The sequence below is a fragment of the Epinephelus fuscoguttatus genome, linkage group LG15 (assembly GCF_011397635.1).
Source record: "Epinephelus fuscoguttatus linkage group LG15, E.fuscoguttatus.final_Chr_v1".
In the NCBI taxonomy this organism is placed as follows: Eukaryota; Metazoa; Chordata; class Actinopteri; order Perciformes; family Serranidae; genus Epinephelus; species Epinephelus fuscoguttatus.
The window spans coordinates 21,762,633-21,789,769 of NC_064766.1; the positions used below are offsets into that span (position 1 = coordinate 21,762,633).

The 27,137-nt window shown below is 40.8% G+C and overlaps 1 protein-coding gene across 1 annotated transcript; it reads left to right on the forward strand.

Annotated features, from left to right (window-relative positions):
- Positions 1–7,317: 7,317 nt before the first annotated feature.
- LOC125901717 (solute carrier family 22 member 13-like) lies at positions 7,318–18,460 on the forward strand. Its single transcript, XM_049597582.1, has 10 exons — positions 7,318–7,745; positions 7,837–7,940; positions 10,196–10,350; positions 10,440–10,608; positions 12,564–12,684; positions 14,270–14,364; positions 14,449–14,663; positions 14,750–14,858; positions 16,249–16,455; positions 16,751–18,460. The coding sequence occupies exons 1-10, from the start codon at positions 7,371–7,373 to the stop codon at positions 16,824–16,826; spliced, it is 1,626 nt and encodes a 541-aa protein (XP_049453539.1). The 5' UTR covers positions 7,318–7,370; the 3' UTR covers positions 16,827–18,460.
- Positions 18,461–27,137: the final 8,677 nt, after the last annotated feature.

Below are 27,137 nucleotides of genomic sequence, written 5' to 3' on the forward strand. Positions count from 1 at the left end.
CTATATCAACTCCTAGTTTCTTTTTTGTTTTGTTTTTCTTCCTCTTCATACATAAGCACAATCCAAACCATCTCCTGCCAGTACTGGAAGTGATTGCCTTTTTTTGTTCTGTTTTGTTTTAATCAACTGTGCCACAAAACTCACAAGAGTGTCGTGCCACCTTTATACGGCACTTTATGCTACACTGAAATTGAAAAGTGTAAATTCAGCCTTAGTTAGTCAAACTTTAGATTTTACCAGTGTGTTTGGTGAACAAACAAAAAAAAGAGTCTCTCTCTGTGATTATTAGGTGTATTCAATATACGCCTGTCTAAGAAATCAATCTCCCGTAACACTGACACAATTTAAAAACACACTGTAGCGTAGTTTTGTAATTCTGTAAATTCAGATGGATTTTTACCGAGGATATAAATCAATTACCAGATTCCTGTCGAAGGCAGCCCGAGGCGTGTGGTGTGGTGTGGTGTGGTGGTTTAGTCCAAACATAACCAAAGAGTTTAGGCTCTGACTGCACTGCTGCAACCATTCAAACACACACAAATCAACTGTAACTGCTCTGTCCCGGAATAACCGCAGTTACTTATCGATGGCATTTTTCAAAGGTTTTCAAAGACGGGATTGATTTCACAGATTGAGACCTGCCTAATATTCTTCTACTATGCAATAGGTGTTTTCTTTTCACAGCGTGTGACCGCTGGTTTCTAATAATGTTTCTCTTGGGTTGAATAGTTCTCTCCTCACAGGCAAAGTGAACATTTAACACGGCTACAGACAGACACAGGTAATAATTGCATGTTTCTATGTCACTGCGTAGAAAGGTCGTTCACCACAACTGATCCAACAGCTGCGATGAATCCTGAATGCTGGCAATGAGTGTCGAGCTGCTCGTGTTACAGGCCGACCAACAGTGAACTTCTGTGGAGGTGTGCACGCCCAAAAACTGAGAATGTTCAACCAGAGTGAAATAAAAGTTTAAAGGGGCAGTTTACCCAAATTTCTAAAAGGGGAAAAAAAAAAAAAGATTTTGTCACTTGCCTTTAGTCGTGTTTGGCAGTTTTGGTCGTATTTGGTTTTGAGTCCTTTGTCTCTGAGATTTCTGCCTCCAACTTAATAACAATGGAAGTCAGTGGAATGTTGTTTGTTGCCATATTAGCAGCCAGACCAAAATAAATTGGAAACTATTGGATAGATTGCCATTATATCAACTGCACTATTCAAAGTCCCTGAAGGATAAATTCTTCTCACTTTGGCGATTTCTTAAATTTTCACTTTCAGTCTGGCTCATGATCCAATATCCTCAAAGCTAATATTTCCATCGGCCTCAGCTGTACTTTGCTAGAGCTGCAATGATAAGTTGATTAGCTGATTGACAAAATAAATTGGCAACAATTTTGATTATTGAATAATTGATTTAGTTGGGTTTTTTAAGCAGAAAAGCCAAAAATGTTCTGGTTTCTTGCATCTTATGCTTTTTTTGTCCTACATTATGATTAATAGTTTTGAATCTTTGAACTGTTGGTCGGATAAAACAAAATCTCTCTGAACAAATTGCAAAAAATAAGCGGTTTGGTTTCCGTTTGTTGTCACATTCAAATGGGCAGTTTAACAGTTCACTTGGAGGGGCAGACACATGGGCTGAAATACTGTCTTGAAACTGACTGGCTAAAGTCCGACGACAATTTAGCTTCCTATAAGTGTTTGTTAGTTATAGAAATTAACCAAAATAACCAGTGGAAGATGAAGTCTTGGCCCGAATATCCTCTAGTTACTCCGGATCAGCCTGAAATACTGGCCCTCGCCTGGGTTACGAGACTGGATAACATGCAGTTTGAAGACCGAAATAACACGGGGTATGTTTCACTACTTTGACATTTTATTGACGAAACAATAAATTAATTAATCCAGAAACGAATGGGCTGATTTATCGATAACAAAAATAATCGTTACTTGCAGCCCCAGTGTGTAGTGCTAATTAGTTAATCTTAGCATCCTAACACACTTAACTTCCATTTAAGCTGCTAAACATCTGCATGTTAGCAATGCTATTAACTTGTTAACGTGCCGACGTTAGCCTTTAGCTCAGTACAGCCTCATAGAGCTGCTGACCACGAACAACGAAACAAAATTCCTTTGCCACCATTGTATCAAGAGGCAGCAGGAATCCTAAAACCTGAGTAAATAACACCAAAATTATCTGCATGTCCTGACACCACCAGTCAGTCCCTCCAGGATTTCGCTGGCTTTTTGGGGGGAATTATTGCAGCCTAAGATGCCCGACTACATGGCAGCTTTTCTAAAAGAGCTTTTCGGTGTTTTTTTTTTTTTGCGATTAAATTGCGGGAGTAGATTGTAAAACTAGTCGTAAATTTTAGTACAGTTCATTAAGGCAACTTGTACCAGTGAGAATAAAACTGCACTGCTCTGAGTTTGTGATTTATACTACACATATGTTATCACTAACCTGCGAATATAAACTCACCATGATTCTTTGAACATGTACAGTTTATCTGGACGCAACAGCCTTTGTCATGTTGCTTTGTCCTGTCTGTTGTCGACACATTTCTAGAATCAATTTGTCAAAGGATGTCGTTTATGTTCCACTACAACGTTGCACGCGATGCAAAAGTTTAAACCTGCTCTCTTGCAGAACATCACCCGTGCACAACCTTAAGCAGTAATGTGAAACAAGTACAGATAGTCGAATACGATCTTTACTGATTGCGATACCTGAACTTTCATATTGGCTGATACCGAATACTGGGGATGAACAATGTTGGATTTCTTGCGGATATCTGATATGCCGATATGTAACGACTCATTTGTCCGATAACTGATACCAATGTTGACATATCCACTTTTTTCTCCACCTAATTTTAGTGATCAAGTCTCTTCTGTAGTGGAATAAACATCATATTATGCATGCATACTCTTATCATGATGGCCCAACAGCAGATGGAGACATGAAATGCAATAGTTTTCAATGTATGTAAAATTAAAAAAACATGTTGGCCAATTCTGATATTTCATTTTAAAGCCAATATTGGCCGATAAGTTGACGTGCCGATATTATCATGCATTCCTACGGAGTACCAATCCAATACTGTGGTATACTGCTGACCCTGTATGGGTGTGAAATAACTGCTATCGTTGTATTTACTATCAAGTTAAACCTGAAAACACGAACAAACGCATACAGAGAATAAATGCCTGCCACTTTATTTAATTATCTAGTTTGACTGTCAGTCAAAAAATAATAATACAATCTTAGTTATAAATAACATTTTCTTCAAATAACTTACATTGCAGCAACACTTGTAGTGCAGCACCAGCTGAATGTTCAGGGAATCAATTCTTCTTTGCTGCTTTAAAAAAAAAGTAGTTGCCAGTGGCTGTTCAGCGCAACTTGCTGTGTAGGCTACCGTTTTAGAGCAACAAGGAAGAATTGATATCTGGGTGTGAAACTGCTTCAGAGTTTATTAATAAATTGTGTGAAATGATCAAATCGAATTATCGCATACTCGCAGATACCTGATCGGGCTTTGGGAAGTAGGCTTATCCGATACTGATATTGGAACAACTCCAGAAACAAAAGTGAGTTTGGTGACGTGCGGTGGACTGCTATGATTGGCAGAGCTCACTAGGAAGTTGTGGTGATTGGATAAAATTTCAAGGTCTTGCAGAATTCACAGATATTGGTTGAATTTGCTTTAATTGTTGCCCACCACAGCACCTTGGCAACAGTAGGCTTATCACACATTGGGTGAAGTGCTCCTTTAAACTTTACCAGAAGCCAGTTATTATTACTTAAGTTTTTGTGTCACTAGGCAAGTTGTTTTGACAGTACTGTAGTCTCTTTGCTTTCTAAACACTCACCAACAAATCACTGTCGTCACTCCCTGTGTAGCTGGTTGTTTTGTACCACGTGCAAAGGGCTGCGGAAAAAAAAGCTCCTAGTTCAGGTACTGATGTAAATGGTGTATGTAAAGATGTTGTAAATGTACGTATGATGGCAACTCCATGCACTGTCACGCAAACATCATGAGGTTTGTATGTAACAATGTAGATGCATTGACTGTTTTAAGTGTACATGTCAGATAAAAGTAACATTTTACTTGTAAATATAGCTTAAGGCGGACTGAGGCTCATCATGTTCAGTACACAGAGTTTAAATTGTTTTGTAGTGTTTTCCACTGTTGGCCTTTATCGGAGCGTCACTAATCATGCACAAATGATTTGTCTAATTGGCACCTTATTGATATGTTAACATGTGTATTTTCGGGGTTACATGGGGCTTGTAGTCACACTCTGTGCTTTGTCATGATATGCAGTTTTCTCACTGAAACCTGTCCGAGGCTAACGGATAAAATGTCATTTCAATAAGACGAGCGGCACAGGTTACACTTCTCTCTCCCCGTGTGCGTTTGATTTTGGTGATAAAATGATTGATCATCGAAGGCTTTGAGCTGAAAGTCACATAGATTTTTTTTTTTAATTTCTTTCCCTTTTATTGTTTACTCATCAGAAAAACATCATTCTGTCTCCCCGGAGACACTGAATGATTAGTATTAATTTTAGCACTTGATTGGCAAGTAAATTTTTCTTTTTTTTATTTTTACAGATCATTACATATATTTTTAAAATATGGTTGATTAAAAGATGTGTACATCAACACATGCATAATTTGAAGTGGAAATTTTGTGATGACTTACAAGAGATTCCTCGACATGTATAGATTATTGGAAAATGTCAACACATGCAAATGATTTTTAGTAGCTGAATAAAGTCACATGATGGAATTCAACGAGTGAGGACAATGTTTAATTGAAATGTCATGAACTAAAGGAACAGTTCACTACAAAATCAAAAGTGCATACACTGCTCAAAAAATAAGGGAACACTTAATGGTGACAGTGTAACACCAAAATCAATTAAACTTCAGGGATATCAATCCATCCATTTAGGAAGCACAAGTGATTGTGAGTCAGTTTCAGCTGTTTAGGTACAAATTAAAGTGACAACGGGTGCAACGGAGAGGCAAAAGCAAGACAACCTCCAAAAAGGGAATGGGTTTTACATGTGGTGGCCACAGACAGTTGCTCTCTCCTTATCCCTCCTGACTGATTCTTCTCTAGTTTTGTCTGCTAGTGTCCTTGTCACTGCATGAGGCAGAACCTGCAGCCCCCAGCTCCTCCAAGATGGCACATCCATAGGTGCGGTCACAAGAAGAGCACAGTCTTAAGAGCATGAAGGAGATACCAGGAGATGAGCCATTACACAAGGAGAGCTGGACACGGCCGAAGAAGGGCATCATCTCAGCAGCAGGACCAGTATCTGCTCCTTTGTGTGAGGAGGAACAAGAAGAGCCCTGCAAACTCAAATCAACTTTATTTATATGGCACTTTTCATACAACAGTAACACAAAGTGCCTCACACTTTAGAATGATCTAAAACAGAGACATAAAATGCATCAAAACTAAAACCTATAGGCTAACTAAAATAACAAAAGATAAAGGTTAAATGAGATAACGTAAAAAGAGGAAGGGTAAGAATATAAAAAATAGATAATAGATGGATAAATCGGTTATAAGAGGAATTTAAAGTAGATAAAGAGATCAGTTAAAAGCCTAATTAAAAAGATGAGTCTTGAGCCTCTTTTTAAAAACATCAACAGTCTCTGCAGCTCTGAGGTTCTCCGGCAGCCTGTTCCACAATCAGGGGCCATAATAATTAAATGCCGCCTCCCCGTGTGTTTTAGTCCTAACTTGTGGTATGGTTAAAAGGCCGGTGCCGGAGGACCTCAGGGTCTGCGAGGGTTGATATGGTAAAAGCAGGTCAGATAAATAAGAAGGCCCAAGACCGTTAAGACATTTAAAAGCTAATAAAAGAACCTTAAAATCGATCCTGAAGTGCATGGGGAGCCAATGCAGCAATTTTAAAACTGGTGTAATGTGCTCCTGCCTCTGGACCTCGTCAGCACTCGTGCAGCTGAATTCTGTAATAATTGTAGATTTGAGATACTCTTTTTGGGAAGACCAGAGAGCAGAGCATTACAATAATCTAACCTACAGGAGATAAAAGCATGCATCAGCACCTCCGTGCTGGCCTGAGAGAGAAATGGGCGGACTCTGGCTATATTTTTAAGGTGGTAGAAACCTGCCTTTGTTATGTTTTTAATATGTGGAATAAAACAGAGCTCAGAGTCAAAAATCACACCCAGATTTTTTACAGATTGTGTTGATTTAAAATCCTGTAGTTTTGGTAAAAGTTTCTCTCTGGTCTTCAGGACCAATGACTAAAACCTCTGTTTTGTCCTGGTTGAGCTGCAGGAAATTCACTGCCATCCATGACTTTATATCTAAAATGCAGTTAAAAAGGGTATCAATTGGCCCTGTGTCATCAGGAGACACGGCGATGTACAGTTGCAACTATGAAAGCTGATGCCGTGCCTCCTGATGACGTCCCCCAGAGGAAGCATGTAGAGATTAAAAAGAGTTGGACCTAAAATTGACCTCCAGCAGGCTACTGGTGTGCATGTTTCTGACCAAACTGTCAGAAACAGACTCCACAAGGGTAGCATAAGGGCCCGATGTCCCCTAGTGTGACCTGTGGTCACAGCCCAGCACTGTGCAGTTCAATTAACATTCATCAGAGAACACCAGAATTGGCAGGTCTGCCACTGGTGCCCCGTTCTCTTCACAGATGAGAGCAGGCTCACACTGAGCACATGAGACAGGCGTGGTGACAGTATGCTGCCTGTAACATCATCCAGCATTAGTAGTTTGGCAGTGGGTCAGTGATGGTCTGGGGAGGCATATCCTTGGAAGGTTGCACAGACCTCCATGTCATAGCCAACAGTACCCTGACTGCTGTTAGGTACCTGGATGAAATCCTCAAAGTGATTGTCAGACTTTACTCTGGTGCAGTGGGTCCTGGGTTCCTCCTGATGCAGGACGATACCCAGCTTCATGAGGGATGACGAAGGCATTGATGCCATTGACTGGTTCTCTAGTTCCTCTGACCTAAATCCAATTGAGCACCTATGGGACTTTATGTATTGTGCATCCGATGCCACCAAGTACCACCACAGACTGTCCAGGAGCTCACTGATGCCCTGATCCAGGTCTGCCAGAGCTCTACAAAATGACCTCCAGTGGGCTACTTGTGTGCATGTTTCTGACCAAACTGTCAGAAGGCAGACATCTCTACAGCCGAACTGTCCCTTTAACGCCCAGTTTCCATTATTTCTTGCTTTAACAAGTCAACCATTTGAGTTACTGACTAAAGTCAGGTGGTTAAACATTTATTTTGACCTGAGCCTTAATAAGAAAAGTCTACCTGAGTTTGGCCCACACGTCATCTGCTGAGTGAAAATGGTGGAATTTGGAGAGATTCTGAGAACTATCGGCGACTTTGGATTCTTCCAGAAGCTCATTCTTTCTGGGATAACCTTACCAAACATATTACTGCCCATTTTATTTTCTAGTTTTCTTTTTATTGAGCCAGATCCAGAGCGACACTGTAACACAGACTGGATCCTGCAGGCTGACTCTAACCTGACCACAGACGAGCAGCTGAACCTGACTCTGCCTCGGGAGGAGGATGGGACCTTCAGCAAGTGTCGGATGTTTGTCCCTGTGTACCGGGACATTGGTGCCATCAGGGAGTACGGACTCAATGAGACCACAGGGTGCCAGAATGGATGGGTTTATTACAACACGCTGTACGAGGCCACCATAGTCACTGATGTAAGTCGAGTGTGATGTCTGATCTGTGTTTTTTTTCTTTGGTATCACCTGTCCTGATTGCCCTACTGATTTTGACAGTGTTGTTTTGCAGTTTGATCTCGTCTGTGACAAATCTAACATGGCTCACGCTATGCAGACAGTCTTTATGACTGGTTTACTTGCTGGTTCATTCGTCTTTGGACCCTCAGCAGAATCGTAAGTGACTTTGAAAATACATATTAAGTCCTGTGCAGGGTTCCTACACAGTATGGGAAAATACGAAATTTGATGTTAGTCATTTCAGGGTCTGGTCTAAAGAAGAAAAGGGTATGGAAAAAGTTTTATTTCCAGACTACAGCCCCTATTTTGTTCTCTATAACAGTAGTTCCCAACTGGTGGGTGGTGATCCGAAAGCACATCGTGACTCATGAACATGTCAAGTTAGTAAAAAAACACACTTTATTTTGAAGTACAATGAATTTCCAGCACAGAGCTTTTATTTTGAAGTGTTGTTTCCTGCTGTAGAATGAGTGAATAATGGACAGCTACTTAACAGAGACAGCAAACTAGCTCGACGACATGGCCAAACGCAAGTATGGCACCGGATATGATGCTGTGTGAACCTTGAGCTAATGACTAAGGAGAAATCTGGAACCCATGACTGGACCAGTTGGGAATCACTGCTCTAAAATATAAAGTTCAAACTTTCTAAAGATAAATTCATAATACAAATACAGTGTTTTTAATGAAGTATGGTGTGAGACTGGATACTCTCTTACACAGAGTGCCTTATAGCCGAACCAAATCTGAACATGCAAGACCAAATTAGTTTGAAAGCAGCAATGTCTTTGAATTGCATACATACCTATAATCGTATATAACCAAAATGAAGCTTGTCTGAACATTCATTTTATTTTATTTTTATTTTACCCATTTAACCAGGCCAGAACATCCTCCAAAACAGCGGGAGGGGCATCACACAAATTTTCGTAGTGGCCAAAGTTCTGAGGCCGTCATGTGATGCTCATAAGTGCTACATCATAGGCAAGCAGACATTTCACCTCTCATCCAAGAGGCTTCTTCAGTTCTAACAGACTGGTGCAAAGTTACAGGCTTTAAACTCTGTGCAGTTGTGAACCCTTACAGAGTCATTGAGGTCACATGTGAGTTGTTGACCCACCAAGCCATCATATGTGTTGTTAGGGTTAGATGTCATCTGGGAAGGGATCCCAAGACTGCATTCCATCCATTCATTTTCATCCACTTATGGGCAGCGGGGTTGCAAGGGCAGCAGGCCAAGCAAAGCAACCAGACTTCCCTCTCCCTAGCAACACCCTCCAGCTCCTCCTCTGGAACCCATGGTGTTCCCAGGCCAGATGAGATGTGTAATCACTCCAGCGTGTTCTGGGTCTACCCCGGAGCCTCCTAGCAGTGAGACCTGCCTGGAACAGGGGGTGCCTAGGTGGCATCCCGATTAGATGCCCGAACCATTTCAACTGACCCCTTTTGATGCAAAGGAGCAGCGGCTCTACTCCACTCTGTCTCCACCTTAACATGGTGGAGGGGTTGGTGTGTCCCTGTGAACCTGGGAGCTGCGTTGTCAGGGGTTAATAGCCCCTGGTAGGGTCTCCCAAGACAAAGTGGTCCCAGGGGAGGGGCCAGACTAAAAGCAATTCAAGAAGACCTTGATGAAATAGACTTTTCTGACTTCGAGCACTTCACCCGGTATAGGGACACCGGTTTTGGTCAGTCTCAAACAGTGCTCTGCAACTTGGTAGGCGTCTCCCCTAGGTGTCACGCCATCACCTCCACCTCCTGTGAGAAATTTGGCTCATAGACTATGTCACTTTAGAAACATTGATATGATATGTATGAAATGTGCAGATGTAACAATTGCGTAGTTTCCTGAAATGTATCATGCCAACATTTTCTTCTGGTGACCGAGCTGGACCATAATGAAATGTGGAAATGAACTTGTACAGGTCCAGGGTCTGGTCTCGAATCCTGGAGTCCAGGTAAACCCATGAAGACCTCTACTGCACAGACACCCTGAAAATTAAATGAATTTTTTTTAAAATAATTGTCCGTCCTTATTTATAAAAGAGACTGAAAAATATGGGGGGAACAAAAATATTATTTGTTCAATATGTGAAGGGAAAATAATAAAGGTACAGTCAGCAGTGGAGAGATCACTTCCTCTTAGGGCAGAGATGTGATCATGGAACATCATCCAACTTTCTACGTGGAGTGTGGACCGAGCGTCCGCATTGGGTAAATGCAAGTTTACCAAGGGCTAACTATTTGTAGTCAGATGTTGAATATTGTCTGAAAAATCTACCAAGAAGTCTGGAAAGATTTTGAAATTTGAGTCTGGAATTTTGATATGGAAAACATGTAGTAACTGCAAAGTCTAAGAAAACTGCAACCTTTAAACCCTTCATTTGACTTTCACACCCTCTCTGAACTTTTAGGCACGGCCGGAGGAGAGCAACCCAGATACCAGCCGTAATTCTGCTGATATTCGTCATAGTTGCGGGCGTGTCTCCAAATTTGTATGTTTACATAGTGTCACAGTTTATAGTTGGAGCTGCACTCGGAGGATACAGAATTAACTCTACTGTATTGGGTAAGACGTATTTATATTTCACCAACATCATGAAGATGTCCTGCTCTTAAATTCTACCTCTGATTTTGTTGTTTAAATTCTGTCTGTAGCTACAGAGTGGATTGGGATCACCAAGAGGTCCTTTGCCTCCTGTATGAGCCAGATGTTTGCAGCTGTTGGACAGTGTGTCATGGCTGGTCTGATCTATGTCATCCGTGACTGGAGAGTGGCGCAGTACATCATGGCAGCAGCACAGGCTTTTGTATTGCTGTACATATGGTATGTGTTGATTAAACCTTTTTACTTTTATTTGTTTTTTTTGTATTTGGACATTATTGCTTTTCCTGATCATACCTGCCAGTTCAGCCATGTGTGCATCTTGGCGTCATAGCTCTGCTGCATAATGAGATAATGCAAAACCAGTGCTGTTATAGTGTGTTCAGGAGGACTGCTATGTAACTAACCTCGCTGGTAAATCAGTTTCTGATTCAGACAAATTAATAACAGTTTGTACGTGACTCCACCATTTGGATTAGGGCTGGGCAATTCATCGATATTACACCTATATATTGATGAGACTAGACATTGTGTTAGATTTTGGATGTTTTTAATATCATCGTTGTTTTCTTTTCCTGGTTTTCAAGGCTGCATTACAGTAAAGTGACTGTTAGTATGTATTTTTACATCTTCACTGACCAGTGGATACTAGGTCAAGAACCCCTGAGGATCATGTTCTGCAAAGACAGCTGTCATGGCGTCAGAAGTGCTAGATGGACAAGTTAGACTAATTTTAGTTGGCCCAAGGCCATGTTAAATTTGATAAAGCATCATTTAGGTAACAGAGTGTACCTGACACCATCCTATATATACTGTGTCTCTCTCTGTTCACTTCATCACATAACTTCTGCATGTAGCCGTTGTTGATCCGAGCTCGTAATAAACGTGCATTAAGAAAGAACTCTGTTATTGGCCTCATCCTTGAACTTTCCAGATCATCGTAGAAACACCTACTCTCAGTGACGTAACTTTCTGAACTCACCAGACTGTTACAGCTGTTCTTTTATTTGCCTTTATTACAGAAAACATGTGTTGCACGCTCTGACTCCATATGCATTTCTTTTATTTTGTTGACATTTTGGCCTTAAGGCCTTCTTCAAGATCAACAATCATACTGAGACACAGGTACACTGTTATACAGGCCACACCTTTGTCACACACCTGACGGTGAGATGATCATGCTACACCATTAAGTTGAGCCAAAAAAACAGTTAAGAGGCCCTCAATAAATCAAGACCTTTAAACCAAACAGTGTCAGGAGCTACAGCCAGTCACATTAAACAAATGACAACAGCCACTGTGCATATTCCACTACATTTCAGTTTAATATAGATTTTTTAGAAAGGTGAGAAGTGAGATCTTAAAGACTACGTGGGCTGTTGAGTGTCTGGTCTGTCTCAGCCTGTTCAACCTGTTCATGCTATCGACTGCAAATCTCTCCCCAAGTTTTATGTTAGCTGCCCCATGAGCTGACCTGACCTTCGTACTTTGAGCTGACATGATGATGTTGTCACGTCATTAATTATTTAATAAAATTCTCATATGTCAAACATATTTTTTATAATATTTTCTGTTCAAGTTCAAAATTTAAAACAAATGTCCAGATATCCTATGAGTTATTGTAAAATAGCCAACTATTTACAGACTGTGTTGTTCTACCCCTTGTCAGTAGGGGGTGCTGCAGCATCCTCAGCAGCACCCACCATCCTGTGCCCATGTATGGCTGTATGCTCAAGGACCTCACATGGTTGTGGTGATACACAATTGTTAAAAACCTATTTAAGTTACTGATTAATATTGTCATCGACTGCTGACTCCTCAATCCTATTGACTGGTCGGTTGGAGCCACAGGTCACCAACAAAATCACATAGCAAAGGGCATTTCTGTTAATCGACTTAGCTAAAAACAACAAAACAACAAGTTTTAGTGTCTGTTTGAGGCAATGTTTTGGCCTTTCTCTTAAAGTTTGGGTTTATTCTGAACTGGAGCATCTGCAGATTCCATACCCAATTTGTTATGATCCACTAAAGTTAGGCACAATATCTTCACCACCATCTTGAGTGTAAAGGAGCTGAAAGGGACAATGCACAATAGACTCGCTGTCATCAGCTCTGGCGGATATCTGCATATAACTAGAGTGCACTTTTCTAATTTGGATTGTGATTAATGTTTTCAGGTGGATTCCTGAATCTGCACGGTGGTTGCTTGGACAGGGCAGAACCGAAGAAGCAAATATGTTGATACGTCGAGTTGCAGCGATCAATAAAAAGCAAATCCCAGACAATCTGCTGGACGAGGTAATTCAGATTCAATACTATTTACATTTGATCAGATGAGACTTTAATGATCCATCAGAAGACAAGATTTAACAGTCACAGCCACGCCCACAGTGATAATGCTTACACGTTCATGTTTTTGTTCTCCATCTGGGGTCCTCAATGTCCTCTTAATATGACTCATTAAAGAGATCTTTCAAACAGGCCATCGTTGACCGTTGAATGACAAGGGCTGGATTCAAAATCACACTGAAAATCAAAGTAAATCACAGGCTGATCCAACTTGTCTTAATTTCATCATCTCATAATGTGACTCAGTACTGTGCACAGCCTGGGGGATCTCCTCCAAGACCTGTATGAGGGCATCAGTGAGCTCCTGGACAGGTGCTTGGCGCCATCAAATGCACCTGGATTCAGGTCAAGGGAACAAGAGGGCCAGTCAATGGCATCAATGCCTTCATCATCCAGGAACTGCCTACACACTCTGTCCACATGAGGCCGGGCATTGTCCTGCACCAGGAGGAACCCAGGGCCTAAGGCACCAAGAGGAACCCAGGGACTGCTGCACGAGGAGGAACCCAGGGCCCGCTACACCAGGAGGAACCCAGAGCCCACTACACCAGGAGGAACCCTGGGCCCACTGCACCAGCTCAAGGTCTGACAGTCACTCTGAGGATTTCATCCCGGTACTTAGCAGTAGCCAGGGTACTCTTGGCTATGGCATGGATATGGTGTGACCCTCCAAGGATACGCCTCCTCAGACCATCACTGATCCACCGCCAAACTAGTCATGCTGGATGGACATCTGTGAAGAGAACGGGGCGCCAATGACAGACCTGCCAATCCTGCAGGGTGCTGGGCTGTGAACACAGGTCCCACTAGAGGACGTCAGGCCCTCATGCCACCCTCATGGAGTCTGTTTCTGACGGTTTGGTCAGAAACATGCACACCAGTAGCCTGCTGGAGCTCATTTTGTAGAGCTCTGGCTGAGCTCCTCCTGCTCCTCCTCACACAAAGGAGCAGATACTGGTCCTGCTACTGGATTGAAGCCCTCCTGCGGCCGTGTCCAGCTTTCCTTGTGTAACGGCTGGTCACCTGGTATCTTCTCCATGCTCTTGAGACTGTACACAGCAAACCTTCTTGCAACCACATGTATCGATGTGCCATCCTGGAGGAGCTGGACTACCTGTGCAACCTGATTGGGCTGCAGGTACTGCCTCATGCTGCCAGTAGTGACAAGGACACTAGCAGAACACAAAACTAGAGAAGAATCAGTCAGGAGGGATAAGGAGAGAGCAACTGTCTGTGGCCACCACATGTAAAACCATTCCCTTTTTGGAGGTTGTCTTGCTTTTGCCTCACTAGTGCACCCGTTGTCACTTTTGAGTTTTGATTTGCACCAAAGCAGCTGAAACGGATTCACAATCACATGTGCTTCTAAATGGACACATTGATATCCCTGAAGTTTTACTGACTTGATGTTAGACTGTGACAATTAAGTGTTCAGTTAATTTTTTTGAGCAGTGTTTTAACTGTTAGTCGGCCACTAGCAGCTGTATTTTTTGGGGTGCTGTCTTTGTATTGTAATCATACACTTGCCCTTCAGATCACTGGGGACCGAGAAGTCAATAGTGGAGGACTCAAAGCTGTTTTTGCCTCCGCAGTCCTGATTAAATATTTAATCATCATATCTTTCGCTTGGTAAGTAAAGTACATTTTGGACTGCAGTTTTCAGTGTTACATAATTTAATGTTTGCATCACGTTTGTGTTCTTGTGATTCGAAGGTTTTCATGTAATCTAGGCTACTTCTGCCTCGTTCTGAATGTGGGTAAGCTTGGTCTGAATATCTTCCTGGTTCAGTTCCTGTTTGGGATCTTTGAGATGCCGGGACATCTCCTCTGTATCTGGGGCCTGGAGCTGATAGGGAGAAAAAAATCCCTGACGTTAACCCTCCTGGCAGGCAGTGTTATTTGCCTCTTAACGTTGGCGTTCCCTCGAGGTGAATTCCTTTCCTTCACGTTCAGTACACATGAGGACACATCCATCTGACTGTCAGTGGTTTCATACACTGTTCTTATATTCCAGACAATGCTGTTGTCATCACGGCCCTCTCAACTGTTGGGAAGTTCTTTCTGAACTGGGCCGGTTCAGTGTGTATGGTCTACAGTCAGGAGCTGTTTCCTACTTCTGTCAGGTACGCAAAATAAACAATAAACATATACAAAATATGTAACTATAATAAAAACCTACACATGCGGCCAGGGTTCTGATGAAGAATGATTTATAGTCAATTATAGACTCATTTACTTTATTGTTTTTATGTTGTAAAAAGTCATAATATTCCTTTTTATCTGTTATTTATTATTATTATTATTATTGTTATTGTTGTTGTTGTTGTTGTTAATAGGATTGTATATTTTTTTTATCCTTATCAGTACTATTTGTCCTGGTTTTCTTTTTTCTTTTAAATCTGTGCGGTTAGGTTTTTAGTCTAGCGTTTATTTAGGTATTCTACTGTTGTTATTAATATCCTTTAAATGTATTTTATATTTTATCTTTTATTATCTTTTTTATCTAATTTATCTAGATTTAAATGTAGGTTTTATTTAACTATTTTAAAACAACATCAATGATGATTATAATAATTACTTTATTATTATTATTATTGTTATTATGATGATGATTATGATTATTATCATTATTATTATTATTATTATTAGTAGTAGTAGTAGTATTTAGTATTATTAGTATTTATAGTAATATATTTAAGTGTCATCATTCTTTTCTTTGTCTTTTTAATCTGTTTTATCTGATTTTAAGTTTATAACTATTTAATAATAATAATTATAACAAATATGTGTGTATTTAAATATGTATGTAAGTTTTTCATCTAGTTACTGAGTGCAGCTTTTATTTATTTTTTATTATCATCGTTATTATCATAGTTTATTAAATTATATATCATTTTTTATTGTTTATAATTGCTTTGACTTTTTAATTAATTTTTATCAAATTGAAAGTCTAGTATTTATTAAACTAATTGGTATTATTAATAATAATATTTCAATAATAATAATTGTGTATATTATTATTTTACTTTTAAATAAATATTAAATATTGTCATTATTCTCGTTTTGTTTTTTTTAATTTATTGAATGTAGTCTAGCTTTTATTGATCTATGTTATGACAACAAAAATAATAATTATTATTATGAGTAGTAGCTGTATATCCTATAAATATATTTCATTGGTTTTTATTGTCATAATTTGTTCATATTTTTAATGTGTTTTATGTAGTTTTTGGTCTCTAGCTTTGATTTCACTCTGTTTTAATAACATTACTGTTTTCATAGCTTTTAAATCTATTTTATTACATTTTCATCATTTTATTGTCTCTTTATGGTCTCAAACTGTCAACATTTTATTATTCTTTATTACAGTCTAACTATTTTGTCTTATAATCAGCTTGTTGGTGAAGCACTGAGAGCTACACCAACCAGTATGAAACACAAGTAATGTTTTATTGAGTGTTTACAGATATTCTTCATATGTACATATTTACAAAGTGAACTGGACTCTTTCAGACAAACAGCTGTGGGCTTGGCCTCTATAGCCTACAGAGCAGGAGGTTTAGTGTCCCCGCTGCTCAACATGTTGGATGTGTACCACTGGTCCATACCTGTCGTAATCTACAGCAGCCTTTCACTAATCAGTGGCGCACTAAGCTTCCTACTTCCTGAGACCAGGAGAACAGAGCTTCCTGATTCAACTGCTGAGGCCAAGGGCAACAGGTGAGACAGTCGCATGATTCACAGAGGAGTTGTGTCAGTATAGGCTTTTACTGGGGGTCAGTTACAGGCCGACCACCAGGGGGCATCCATTCACAACAAGCTTGCGCTCCTCGGCATGCTATGTCTCGTTATAATTTGTCGACAATTTAAGGCTCATAATTGTTCTTGAAGTTTTACTGAAACTTTCCATACATGATCACAATGATGGTTATGAACATAAAGATGACAGTTGCCTAAAAAGTCATACAGGTGATAGTCAAAATTATGTAATCTAATTCCTTCGTTTTCATTCTAGGAATATGACCACCAAGAAGACAGGAAGTGACTCCAACATGGCTGAACACAACATCAAAAAATCCACCAGACTCTAATTGGAATACCGTATTTTTTACGTCCACCAAAGAGGTTACGCTTTTTGTTCTGTTTGTCTGTCAGCAGGGTTACATGAAAACTATTGGCCTGATTCTCATGAAACCTAGAGGAAGGTTTAAGGACCGAATCAAAGAAAGGATACACAAATTAATTTTCTTTACATTGCCAGATAGGGTTTTTGGTCTTGCCGTAATAAATGCCATGCATCTTCAAATCCAGAGACAGTTGTGAAGTTTGAAGTAGTAATATGATGTTCGGATAGCAACCATGATTGTATCAACGCTGTTTCCTCAAACACACACGTCATGCAACTGATTATATTCTTACTCACATCTTAATTTGCAATAAACTCCTCTAAAGATGTTCAGGAAAAATGTCCCAATTTTATGCTTCACAAGAACAAGCAATAATATTGACCATGAAGTTTGCACTTGTGGCATGGGCATAATTCAGGGGAAGGTACACTGGGGACACCCCTCCTCCACTTCAGACAAAACTAACATGTTTTATCTACTGGTAAGCCAGAACTTTAAAACCAGTGACAGGTGAAGTGAATAATATTGATCATCTTGTTACAGTGCAGTGTTCTGCTGGGAAACCTTGTGTCCTGACGTTCATGTGGATGCTACTTGATGTGTTCCACCCACCCAGACACCATTACAGGCCAAGTACCCCCCTTGTGGCAACAGCACTCATTAATGGCAGGGAGTAGTAAAAAATGTGAAATAGGTCATTCCAACACCCACACTCCATGGAGGATATGCTATCTCACTCTTGTGTGCATGAAATGTCGCGTCAATCAGCATCCTGCCAGCACCTCCACATTGCGCAAAGGTGCAAGGGCCCGTTCATCGCTGTTTGCAGATTTTAATTTTTGTTTGTAACTGTTGCATAATCGTATGTTTCACTTGAGGGGGAACTTTACCGTGACTATTGGCACAACAGGGTGCCAGGGCCTAGGTGCTTGCACACACATTAGGGTAATGTTTTCGTTTAAAGTAATGCGAATTAAAGTGATTGTAATGGTTTAATGTCTGCTTGTGACACTAGCAGCACAAATGCAAACTAGATCAAACAAACTAACCTGCTGGTTATATAGATATAAATGGCCCATTCTGTAGGATTTAGGGTCATCTATTGGCAGAAATGGTATGAAATATTCATAGCTATGTTTATATTATTGTATAATGACCTGAAAATAAGAAACAGTGTGGTTTCATAACTTTCAGATTAGTTTGCATGTGCAATGTGAACTGTGGTCTCCTTTGTATACTGAAATTGCTACATTGTGCCACAGTTCCTAAATGCAGCACTCAATCATATACAGCAACCTTGAAGGCAGAAATCTGATGAGAAATGTACGACCATATCTACCACTTACTGTAGCTCTACATTTCAACCGAATGTACTGTAGTTTTTCTACTTCAAAAAAAGTGATTTAACAGCAGTATTAATGCTGGCCTCTAATTGAAAATGATATGCTGCGTAAATGTCTCCATCATTCAAGTAACCCAAAAGTTCAGAAGAGATTCTGTCCACTTTTAGGCATTGTGGCAGATTGACGAGCCCACCTCATATTTAAACTTGGCAATATGTCTGTGATTTAATACGGGCTAGTTCATGCAGTGCTAAATAAAACTCTTAAAACATACATTATATAGTTTTGATTGTTTTATTTTATTTTTTCCAAATTAACCTAATCTTATATTATGATATGTGGGAGAAACCGGAGCACCCGGGGAAAACCACACATGGGAAAACAGAACCTCCCAGAGACATCAGTGCTCACCACTGAAAATGAAAATAAAGGACTCTCTCACAAATCTAAAAGCTAGAATGCTAAAACTCACATTTGTTAGGTCAGAGGGTGTGTAGCCTGGAGCTGCTCCATAGATAATAATTGGGAAAGATGTTGTAGTAACACTGAGATCACCCAGGGGAATGTTCCGACTCAACAGATACATTTTCTGTTTCAGAACTGAGAACTACAATAAGATTGAGCTCAACTGGGTGTAAAAAACATGACCACTTTATGTGGGTCAACAAACTCAGGCGCCATTCATTGTTTACGGAGCAGCTCCAGACTTTATACCCTATGAAATCACAAATTTGAGACTTTCTTCTCTGGTTTCTGGTTTTGAGAGAGAGTAGCTCATGTTCCCAAACACTGATAGGATTTTCCAAGGCCATGGAAATAACATATGAGAATTCTTGTTCCCCTTTAAGTCCAACTGAGCTGCAGTGGGTTGTGTTCTATGTAATGTCTGAGGGCCCTGGCCTTGGTATTGCCATATTTAGGCAACAAGACATCTGTCTCAACAGGGAAACAACGAATTCCTGCAGGTTACCTCTTTGTGGAAATCGGGGGGAGACGGATTAATTGAGGATCAACCTCACTGTCGTCTTTGTCACCTAGCTGCAGTGGGTTGCGCTCTATGTACTGTTTTAGGGCCCTAGCTTGAGTAATGCCATATTTAGGCAATGACACATCTGTCTCTACAGGGAAACAACGTATTCCTGCAGGTTCCCTCTTTGTGGAAACCGTGGGGACACTGATTAGTTGAGGATCAACCTGACTGTCGTCTTTGTCACCTAGCTGCAGTGGGTTGCGCTCTATGTACCGTTTTAGGGCCCTAGCTTGAGTCATGCCATATTTAGACAATGACTCATCTGTCTCCACAGGAAAACAACGTATTCCTGCAGGTTCCCTCTTTGTGGAAATCAGGGGGACACAGATTGGCTGAGGATCAGCCTCACTGTGGTCTTTGTCACCTAGCTGCAGTGGGTTGCGTTCATTTCGCTGTTTGAGGGCCCTAGCTTGAGTAATGACATATTTAGGCAATGATGTATCTGTCTCTACAGGGAAACGACGTCGTCCTGCAGGTTCCCTCTTTGTGGAAATCGGGGGGACACAGATTAGCTGAGGATCAACCTCACTGTGGTCTTTGTCACCTAGCTGCAGTGGGTTGCGCTCTATGTACCGTTTAAGGGCCCTAGCTTGAGTAATGCCATATTTAGGCAATGATGTATCTGTCGCCACAGGGAAACGACATCGTCCTGCAGGTTCCCTCTTTATGGAAATAGGGGGGACACAGATTAGCTGAGGATCAGCCTCACTGTTTTCTTCGTCACTTACCTGCAGTGGGTGGCATTCATTTCGCTGTTTGAGGGCCCTAGCTCGCACATTGCCACATTTGGGCAATGATCCCTCTGTATCTGTGGTCACCACAGCCCCAGCAGGGAGTCGGACTCGCCTTGCACGCGTCTGTCCCCTTGAAGTCAAAGCCTTATTCAAAGTTCTGGGAGGTGGTGGACTTGGTTTCAGGTCTCTTGCCTTGCTTAAGACAGTGGCCTGCATAATGACGATCGATGATGAATGACTCATAGCCGCAAAAGAAACTAGCTCAATGAAATGATAATGGATTTGACATCCACTAAAATTAGAGATTTCTCTCACAGCTGTCAGTCGTTAAAAGGTCTGAAGTGTCCTCACAAATATTTCACCCACAGCAGTCACAAGCTGAACGCTTACGTGAAGGGGTCCTACTTACAAACTTTCAGGCCATGTACTGTGATGTCCAAAGGGATATAACATTCTGTGTGATGATGTCATTCTATTCTGTTTAGAATTCCAGGATTCCATTCATATTTTTTAAATTTCAGTGTTCATTATTGACATGAACATTACGATTCACTATTGACATGATAAGCAAATAAATAAATAAATAAATTCATTATATATTATAAACAAACACATAAATAATTAAATATATGATGCTTTACCATTCAGGGCATGCACGGAGATTGTTCCAAAGTTTAGAAGCTCTGCTATAGCCTATATATTTTGGCAAGATGAGATCCCGTTTAGTTCATAGTCTCTGTGGGTGAATGGAAAACATGAAAACTCACACAGACAGAAAGAGAATAAGCATGAAACACAACACGGGAGTGGGATGGGACAGGAGTCATTCTTGTGGGATTGGGACAGGATGGGATTATTTTTTGTGGGAGTGGGATGGGACAACAGTTGCAGTGTGTGACTGGAACCGTTGCCCACATCGCGCGGGGTAAGATGTACACTCGCAGATACAGTTTAACTTACACAAGTTACAACACATCCCATTTACTGTTACAACAAGCCCCAAGCCCAGGCTGATAATATAAACTGTCTGCAACATTTCTCCTGCATTGTTCAAAAGCCAGAGTTTAGTAATAGTCAGAGAGGACAGGACAAGAGCAGTCAGTGGCGGAGCGGCTCGTAGTTCATATCTGTAGGCTCTCCACCTGTCAGTGAGACAAACATGACAGACGTCAGTTTAACTGACGAGGAGCGGCCATTACGCACGGTTTTGAGGTGCGCAGCGGCAGATCTCACAGCACACTGTTTATAAACCAGTTCACCAGTTTAATTCCAGGAAATGTTTATCTCACTGCCAGTAAAAAAATGAAAAAAACAAACAAGACTGTTTGCTCCTGCAGCCAGCCAGAGAGAAGGAGCCATGCCACACACCTGAGCCAGATGAAAAGAGGGAGAGAGAGAGAGAGATCAAGTTTCTGTCTTTGATGAATGAAGCCTTATTGTTTTGCTGCTATTAAACAATGAGAGACATGTTTTCTCCGTTTACTTAATAGCATAAATTCATACTACTGCGCACGGGGAGACAGAGACCTGCTCCGCTCCAGGCACACTCAGCACCTTGGACAGCACGGCGCACCTGACTGTTGTCGTTGTGTACATGTTAATTTGATTTCAATCATTTTCTTTTAAATCTGGACATGTGTAGGTGGACTCAGCCAGTGCTAAGAAAGGTCCTATGCCTGCCTGTTGGAGAGAAAGAGAAAAGATTAAAGCGTCAAATTGCGGTAAAAGATGTTGTATAAAAGACAGGCTACAACTTTTTTTCCTTGTCCCCCCCTGGAATTATTCTCTGAAATTTTATGTTTATTGTCCCCCCAACTGTGAATGAACTATGAACTATGAACCTGAATGCACCATGCCACACTGCCAAAACAGCTCAGAAATGGCTCAAGGAACATCACAAAGAGCTTGAGGTGTTGACCTGGCCTTAAAACCCCCCAGAACAATCTGATCGACCATCAGTGGGACGTATCGGTACCCCAGAGGTGCTTATGATCCACAGTGGGAACTCCTTGGTTTGTACTTTGCTCTGACCAGTCTAGGCACGGAACAGCATGGAATGGCATGGTATGAACAGTGGTTACATGAGCCTCAAAACCAGCCACAACTCAGCCCTGAGCAGAGTGACCGTCCTCTATTGACCAATCAACAGACTGCAGTGTTCACAGCTCCACCTTTTAGTACCAGACCTGTGTGCTAGGTACCCCAACAGAGGGGGGACCAAAAATGGGGACGGTACAGAACAGTTCTATTGGTACCATCCACAACTTTTTACAGTAGAAACTAAAAAAAATCGGCTTTTGAGTCCTGTCAGTCCAGAGGTGAGGTTCCAGCATGTCCCACAGATGCCTGATCATATCGGGATCTGGGGAATTTGGAGGCCTGCGACACCTTGCGCTCTATGTCAAGTTACTCGGGTCATTCCTGAGCAGACTTTGCTGTGATGGAGCATAGACCTGCACGAGCAGCCACAGCCATCAGGAAGTGCTGTCGCCGTAAGGGAGTATACTTGAACTGTAAATGTGTTCAGGTGGCTGGAGCACGTCAGGTAGCATCCACATAAATACCAGGACCAAAGGTTTCCCAACAGAACATTGTACTGTAACAAGATGATCAAAGTTATTCACTTCACCTGTCACTGTCTTTAATATTTTGCCTGATCAGTGTACATATGTAGAGACAAAACTGCTCCATAGGATTATTTTTGATCTAAAAACAGTTTCTTTTTTTCATACTTTGTTACATTCTAACATGAAAAAAACTGAATTTTACTCCTCTCTTAACATATTTTTGCTTTATTGCACCAGCTTCTGAATGTGAAAAAGATACATGAAATAAGGTAGGCACTAACCCCCTAGCCCCAGTTGTCTGGTTTTTGACTGGAAAATTTGTTAAACCATGACATATTTAAATCTCTAAGTGTCTGTCTGTCCACACTGAAAAGTTAAATATGCAATTCTGTTACATCAGAACTGAAGGAGCCTCTTGGCTTGGAGGTGAAATGTCTTCAAAAAACTTAAGCAAGTCCAGTTGCCTGCGATATAGCACCTAAGATTCAGTTTGTGGTTTGATTAACGCATATGTTTGCAAGTCGGGTGGGGTGAACTGGCTCTCGTTACGTGCCAGGCTGGTGAAAGTATAAAGAACCCTGACCCAACCCTGAACCCTGAACCCCCCTGGAAATAAATCCAGACATACAAAATGGCTGCGCCTGCAGATTTGCAAATCATAGAAGACTATTGGCCTCGATGCAGGTCTGTGCCCTTGTATACCCTTATATTGTGTGCCTGTTGCACATTAAAGCACTTTGCCCTGCTGCTGAAATGCTCTCTATAAAAAACTTGCCTTGCCTTCTGGTTACAGATGTTTTTGTTGTGTCTAACTTGAGTTATAGTCCAGTAGAATATTATTTAGACGGCCTTGTGCCTTCAGTGTTGCTGAGTCACTCAGTGTGTGTGCTTATCTGATTCACTGTCTTCACTGCTGTATCTACTGTTCTGTGGTGAAAATGAAACACTGATAGAGAATGTACTCCTGACTTGTTTGTAAGAAGATGTAACAAATCCCATTTTGGTTTGAGAATCTCAGGTCAGCAGTAAAATCTTTGATGTGTGAGGGCCAGGGCTGTCAAACGATTATTTTTTCAATCACAATTAACTTTTGATGTTTAAACTTCCATTGTTTTGAAGTCCATATCAACAAGGTGAAGCAGTTCTTACCAGAGTGACCTGATTGAGAATTAAAATGAAGGCAAATAAATTTACTTAATGATCTTGATTTTTAAATGTATTTCTTTCGAATTTCTTTATGCTCTATCGCCTATTTACAAAAAAATACACTTATCTATTAATGATAAGCCTGAAAAAAAACAATGCATATGCAGCCTGAAGGTTGAACCAAATGTGAAGTATCATAAACGTTTGTTTGCTGCAGAGCTTATTTTCTGCAGTAATCCAAAATCCAATGAGAAATCCCACAGACTTTTTGATAAGGGAACCAGGTTGTCATCCCCGGAGCACTCTGTAGTAGCAGCCAGTTACAGCTGAATGGCCGTGGTAAGGAAAGATGGCTCAGCAGTAATGAGCAAAAACAATAAGAGAAAACCTGTCCACAGAAGAAGGAACATAAATGCATAAACTGCAGAGGTGAGAGTCTACGAGAGGATGTGACACAACTGTGACCCCCCCAGCTGCCCTTTAACAACTCGTTATCAGTCTGAAAACAAGCCAGTGTTGCTTCAAGACTGGCTGACTGTGGGACAGTCTCAGTTACAAATTTACATGTGAGCAGACATGTGCCTGATTACACCAGAATGTAACTGCATGTTTTTCCAGTAGAGAATGTGTGTGTAAAGCCGCAGTGTGTTGACAGGTAACCTGAGGTTTAGGCTAATTTCATCTGAGTATTTTGAGGTAACTGTGTTGTTTCCATGAAGGCCGTAACCATGGAGTCAGCTTGGGGGAAACAAAGGATGTCAACAGTTAACCGTTAACTGGTTAAGAAATTTTTTTTTCATCATGTACAATGACCCTGATGAAGGCCACAAGCTGAAACACGTGGATATTCCACTAATATTCCTGTTTACATGCAGCCATGCATACTCTTAATAACGTGCCCTAACATGTCGTTGATCACGTTGAAATATGGAAAAGTGGAATGGCTGGAGCTGCTGGTGCCATATTGCTTCTTTGCATCAAAATAGGATTTTTTCAGGGATGAGCGAGAACACCATTATCCGTATCTGTTGTGTTCAACCAGCTAAATTATCTGTATCTGTACTTGGAATTGGAATTTATGGCAGAAGTGGGTGGAGTTTAAAGCAAAAGCAGGTTGGGTCTAATCAGAAGTTGCTATTTTAAGACTGAAATTTATATGGATTGATCGAAAATTGCAATATTTATTACCTAAATACCTTGAACAAACTTCTTTAAAAGGCTGGTGTGGCGATATTCAACATGTCCAAAAACCTGCTGATATCCAAGTCTTTCATAATGTTTAAAAGTAGGTGTGTTTCTGCTTTTGACCAGAAATGTGAGCTTTTCCTTTGGGCATGTATCTTGTCTATGACCAACACAGAGCTGACCATAAACAAGCAAAATGCCATTTGTCACAAACTGCAGTAAAAATGTTGACTGAGATGCGTATTATGAATGTGCTGCAAGAATGCTCCTAAAATCTGATTATTATTGACATATCCTATATGTCTTGATCTTGATTTTGATCTTGATCAGAAAATGCTTAATTTGAAATAAGGCCTAAGTCAAGGTATCCAAACATAATATGCTGTTTACATGAACCTTGGGGACTGTTCATTACTTATGAGGGGGAGGGGGTGGAGTTAAAAGGGGGAAGTATGTCCAATAGTTTTTTTTAAGCAATGGGGAGGGACTTATGTTTTTTATTTTACTATCAATTTTTGCAAACCACGTATTTTTGACACAAATTTCAATGCATTTGACAGCAACTATCAGTCCTTGGACACATCATGTGCAATGAACGCTTCCGTCAGAAGAGAACATCACCACATCTGAGCTTAAAATGGCGACATTCTATCAAAATCACTTTATTCGACATCTTATATAAAATGTGGCCAAAAATAAACTGTTTGGATGAACCAACCAGCAGGACAAGAGTGAAGGGTTTTTTTTTAACTCCAGAATTTCATCTTCAACTTTTAACTTTCACACATCAAAGGTAAAGGGTGCTTTGACTTTTGCCCTGTTCGGTTCAGTTGAACTCAAGTTCATTTGCCACCTAAGTGCGGTTCGTTTTGGTAGGTGTGAACACAACAATCACACTCAGGTGCACTAAAACAACCGGACTGAGACCTTCTTGAAGAGGTGGTCTCGGTCCGGTTACAAACGAACTCTGGTGCAGTTCGTCTGTGGTGAGAACATGTTCCAACCTGGATCTGAACCAACTGCAGTCACATGACACGTTGTTTGGGTTAAACATGAGCGTGTTACAGTCCTGGAGGATTATTAATGTGCACCTCCTCCTGTACTGCCTTAATATGCACATTCAGCACATCCAGTGCATCAAAACATTGTTTTCTAGTTGGAGCTGCGCCTCGTTTTCAAACTGTATGGCTTGACTAAAATGAACAATGACAGCAATATAGTCCACGATGAGCAGCGCTAAAATCAACCTGCGTAGTTGTCCCTACATTGTGACATTAGAAAGTGTCACATTTATCTTGCAAGTGTACTCTTCTTCAAGGTTTTGTCTACTTCCTGGATTTTTCCCACATGGAAATTCTGACCAATCAAGAGCAGCTTTCTCACACAAGGCATTTGATGTGGTCCGCTTGTAAATTCTGCCTTGATAACACGAACCAACTCTAGGCAATTATACAACTTTGTAACAAAATGAGTCCCTGATTCGGACCAAAGCAAGACAACTCTAGGTCTGAAAGCACCCTGAGTTTTAGAACTCTATTTACTAATATTAACTAACTCATATTGGTGGGAGGGTTATGCCGTTTCAGTCACTCAGGGAGACTCAAGGAAAAATATTTGTAGCTTCAGGGAGGGTAAAAAAAAACCCCCCAAAAAACCAACCCAACAACATCCCCTCACCTCTGATAAATAAAGAGCAGGCCCCTATCATATTTGGATTATCATTTATTTTCGTTTCCTGCAGATTGAGGGTGTAATATACTTAACAGCATACAGTAATTCTCTGTAACAACCGCCGCAGCCATGATGATTCTGTATTATGTAACAGGTTTAGCTGTCATGTAAGACTAAGGTTTGATAAGTCAGCACACTGTAAAAGTTGGTAAAAGATCAACAGAGCTTTCTGTGAGAGATAAGCTAAGCTATAGTGCACAGTCTGCAAAGAATCATCAGTGACACAGCACTGTGGCGTTGTGCTGGAAATAGCAAATTAAAATTAAAATCATGACATCCAAACATTCAGAAACTGTTTTTGTATTTTGCAGATTTGCTAAAATGCTTGTAATTTGACCATTTTGGGAAAAACACTGTTGATCAGTGAATGCTGGGGTAAATGTATCCATGGAAAAGTACAAGAGTGAGATATGTAATCGTAAAACCAGCTCCTTCTACAAAATGAAACAACCAGTGTAATGCTGTCTCATCCCTCCTGAAACGTAAAGTCCAGGGTTTAAACATTAATGGGCATTGTTTAAAGGCCATCCTCCTGCCAG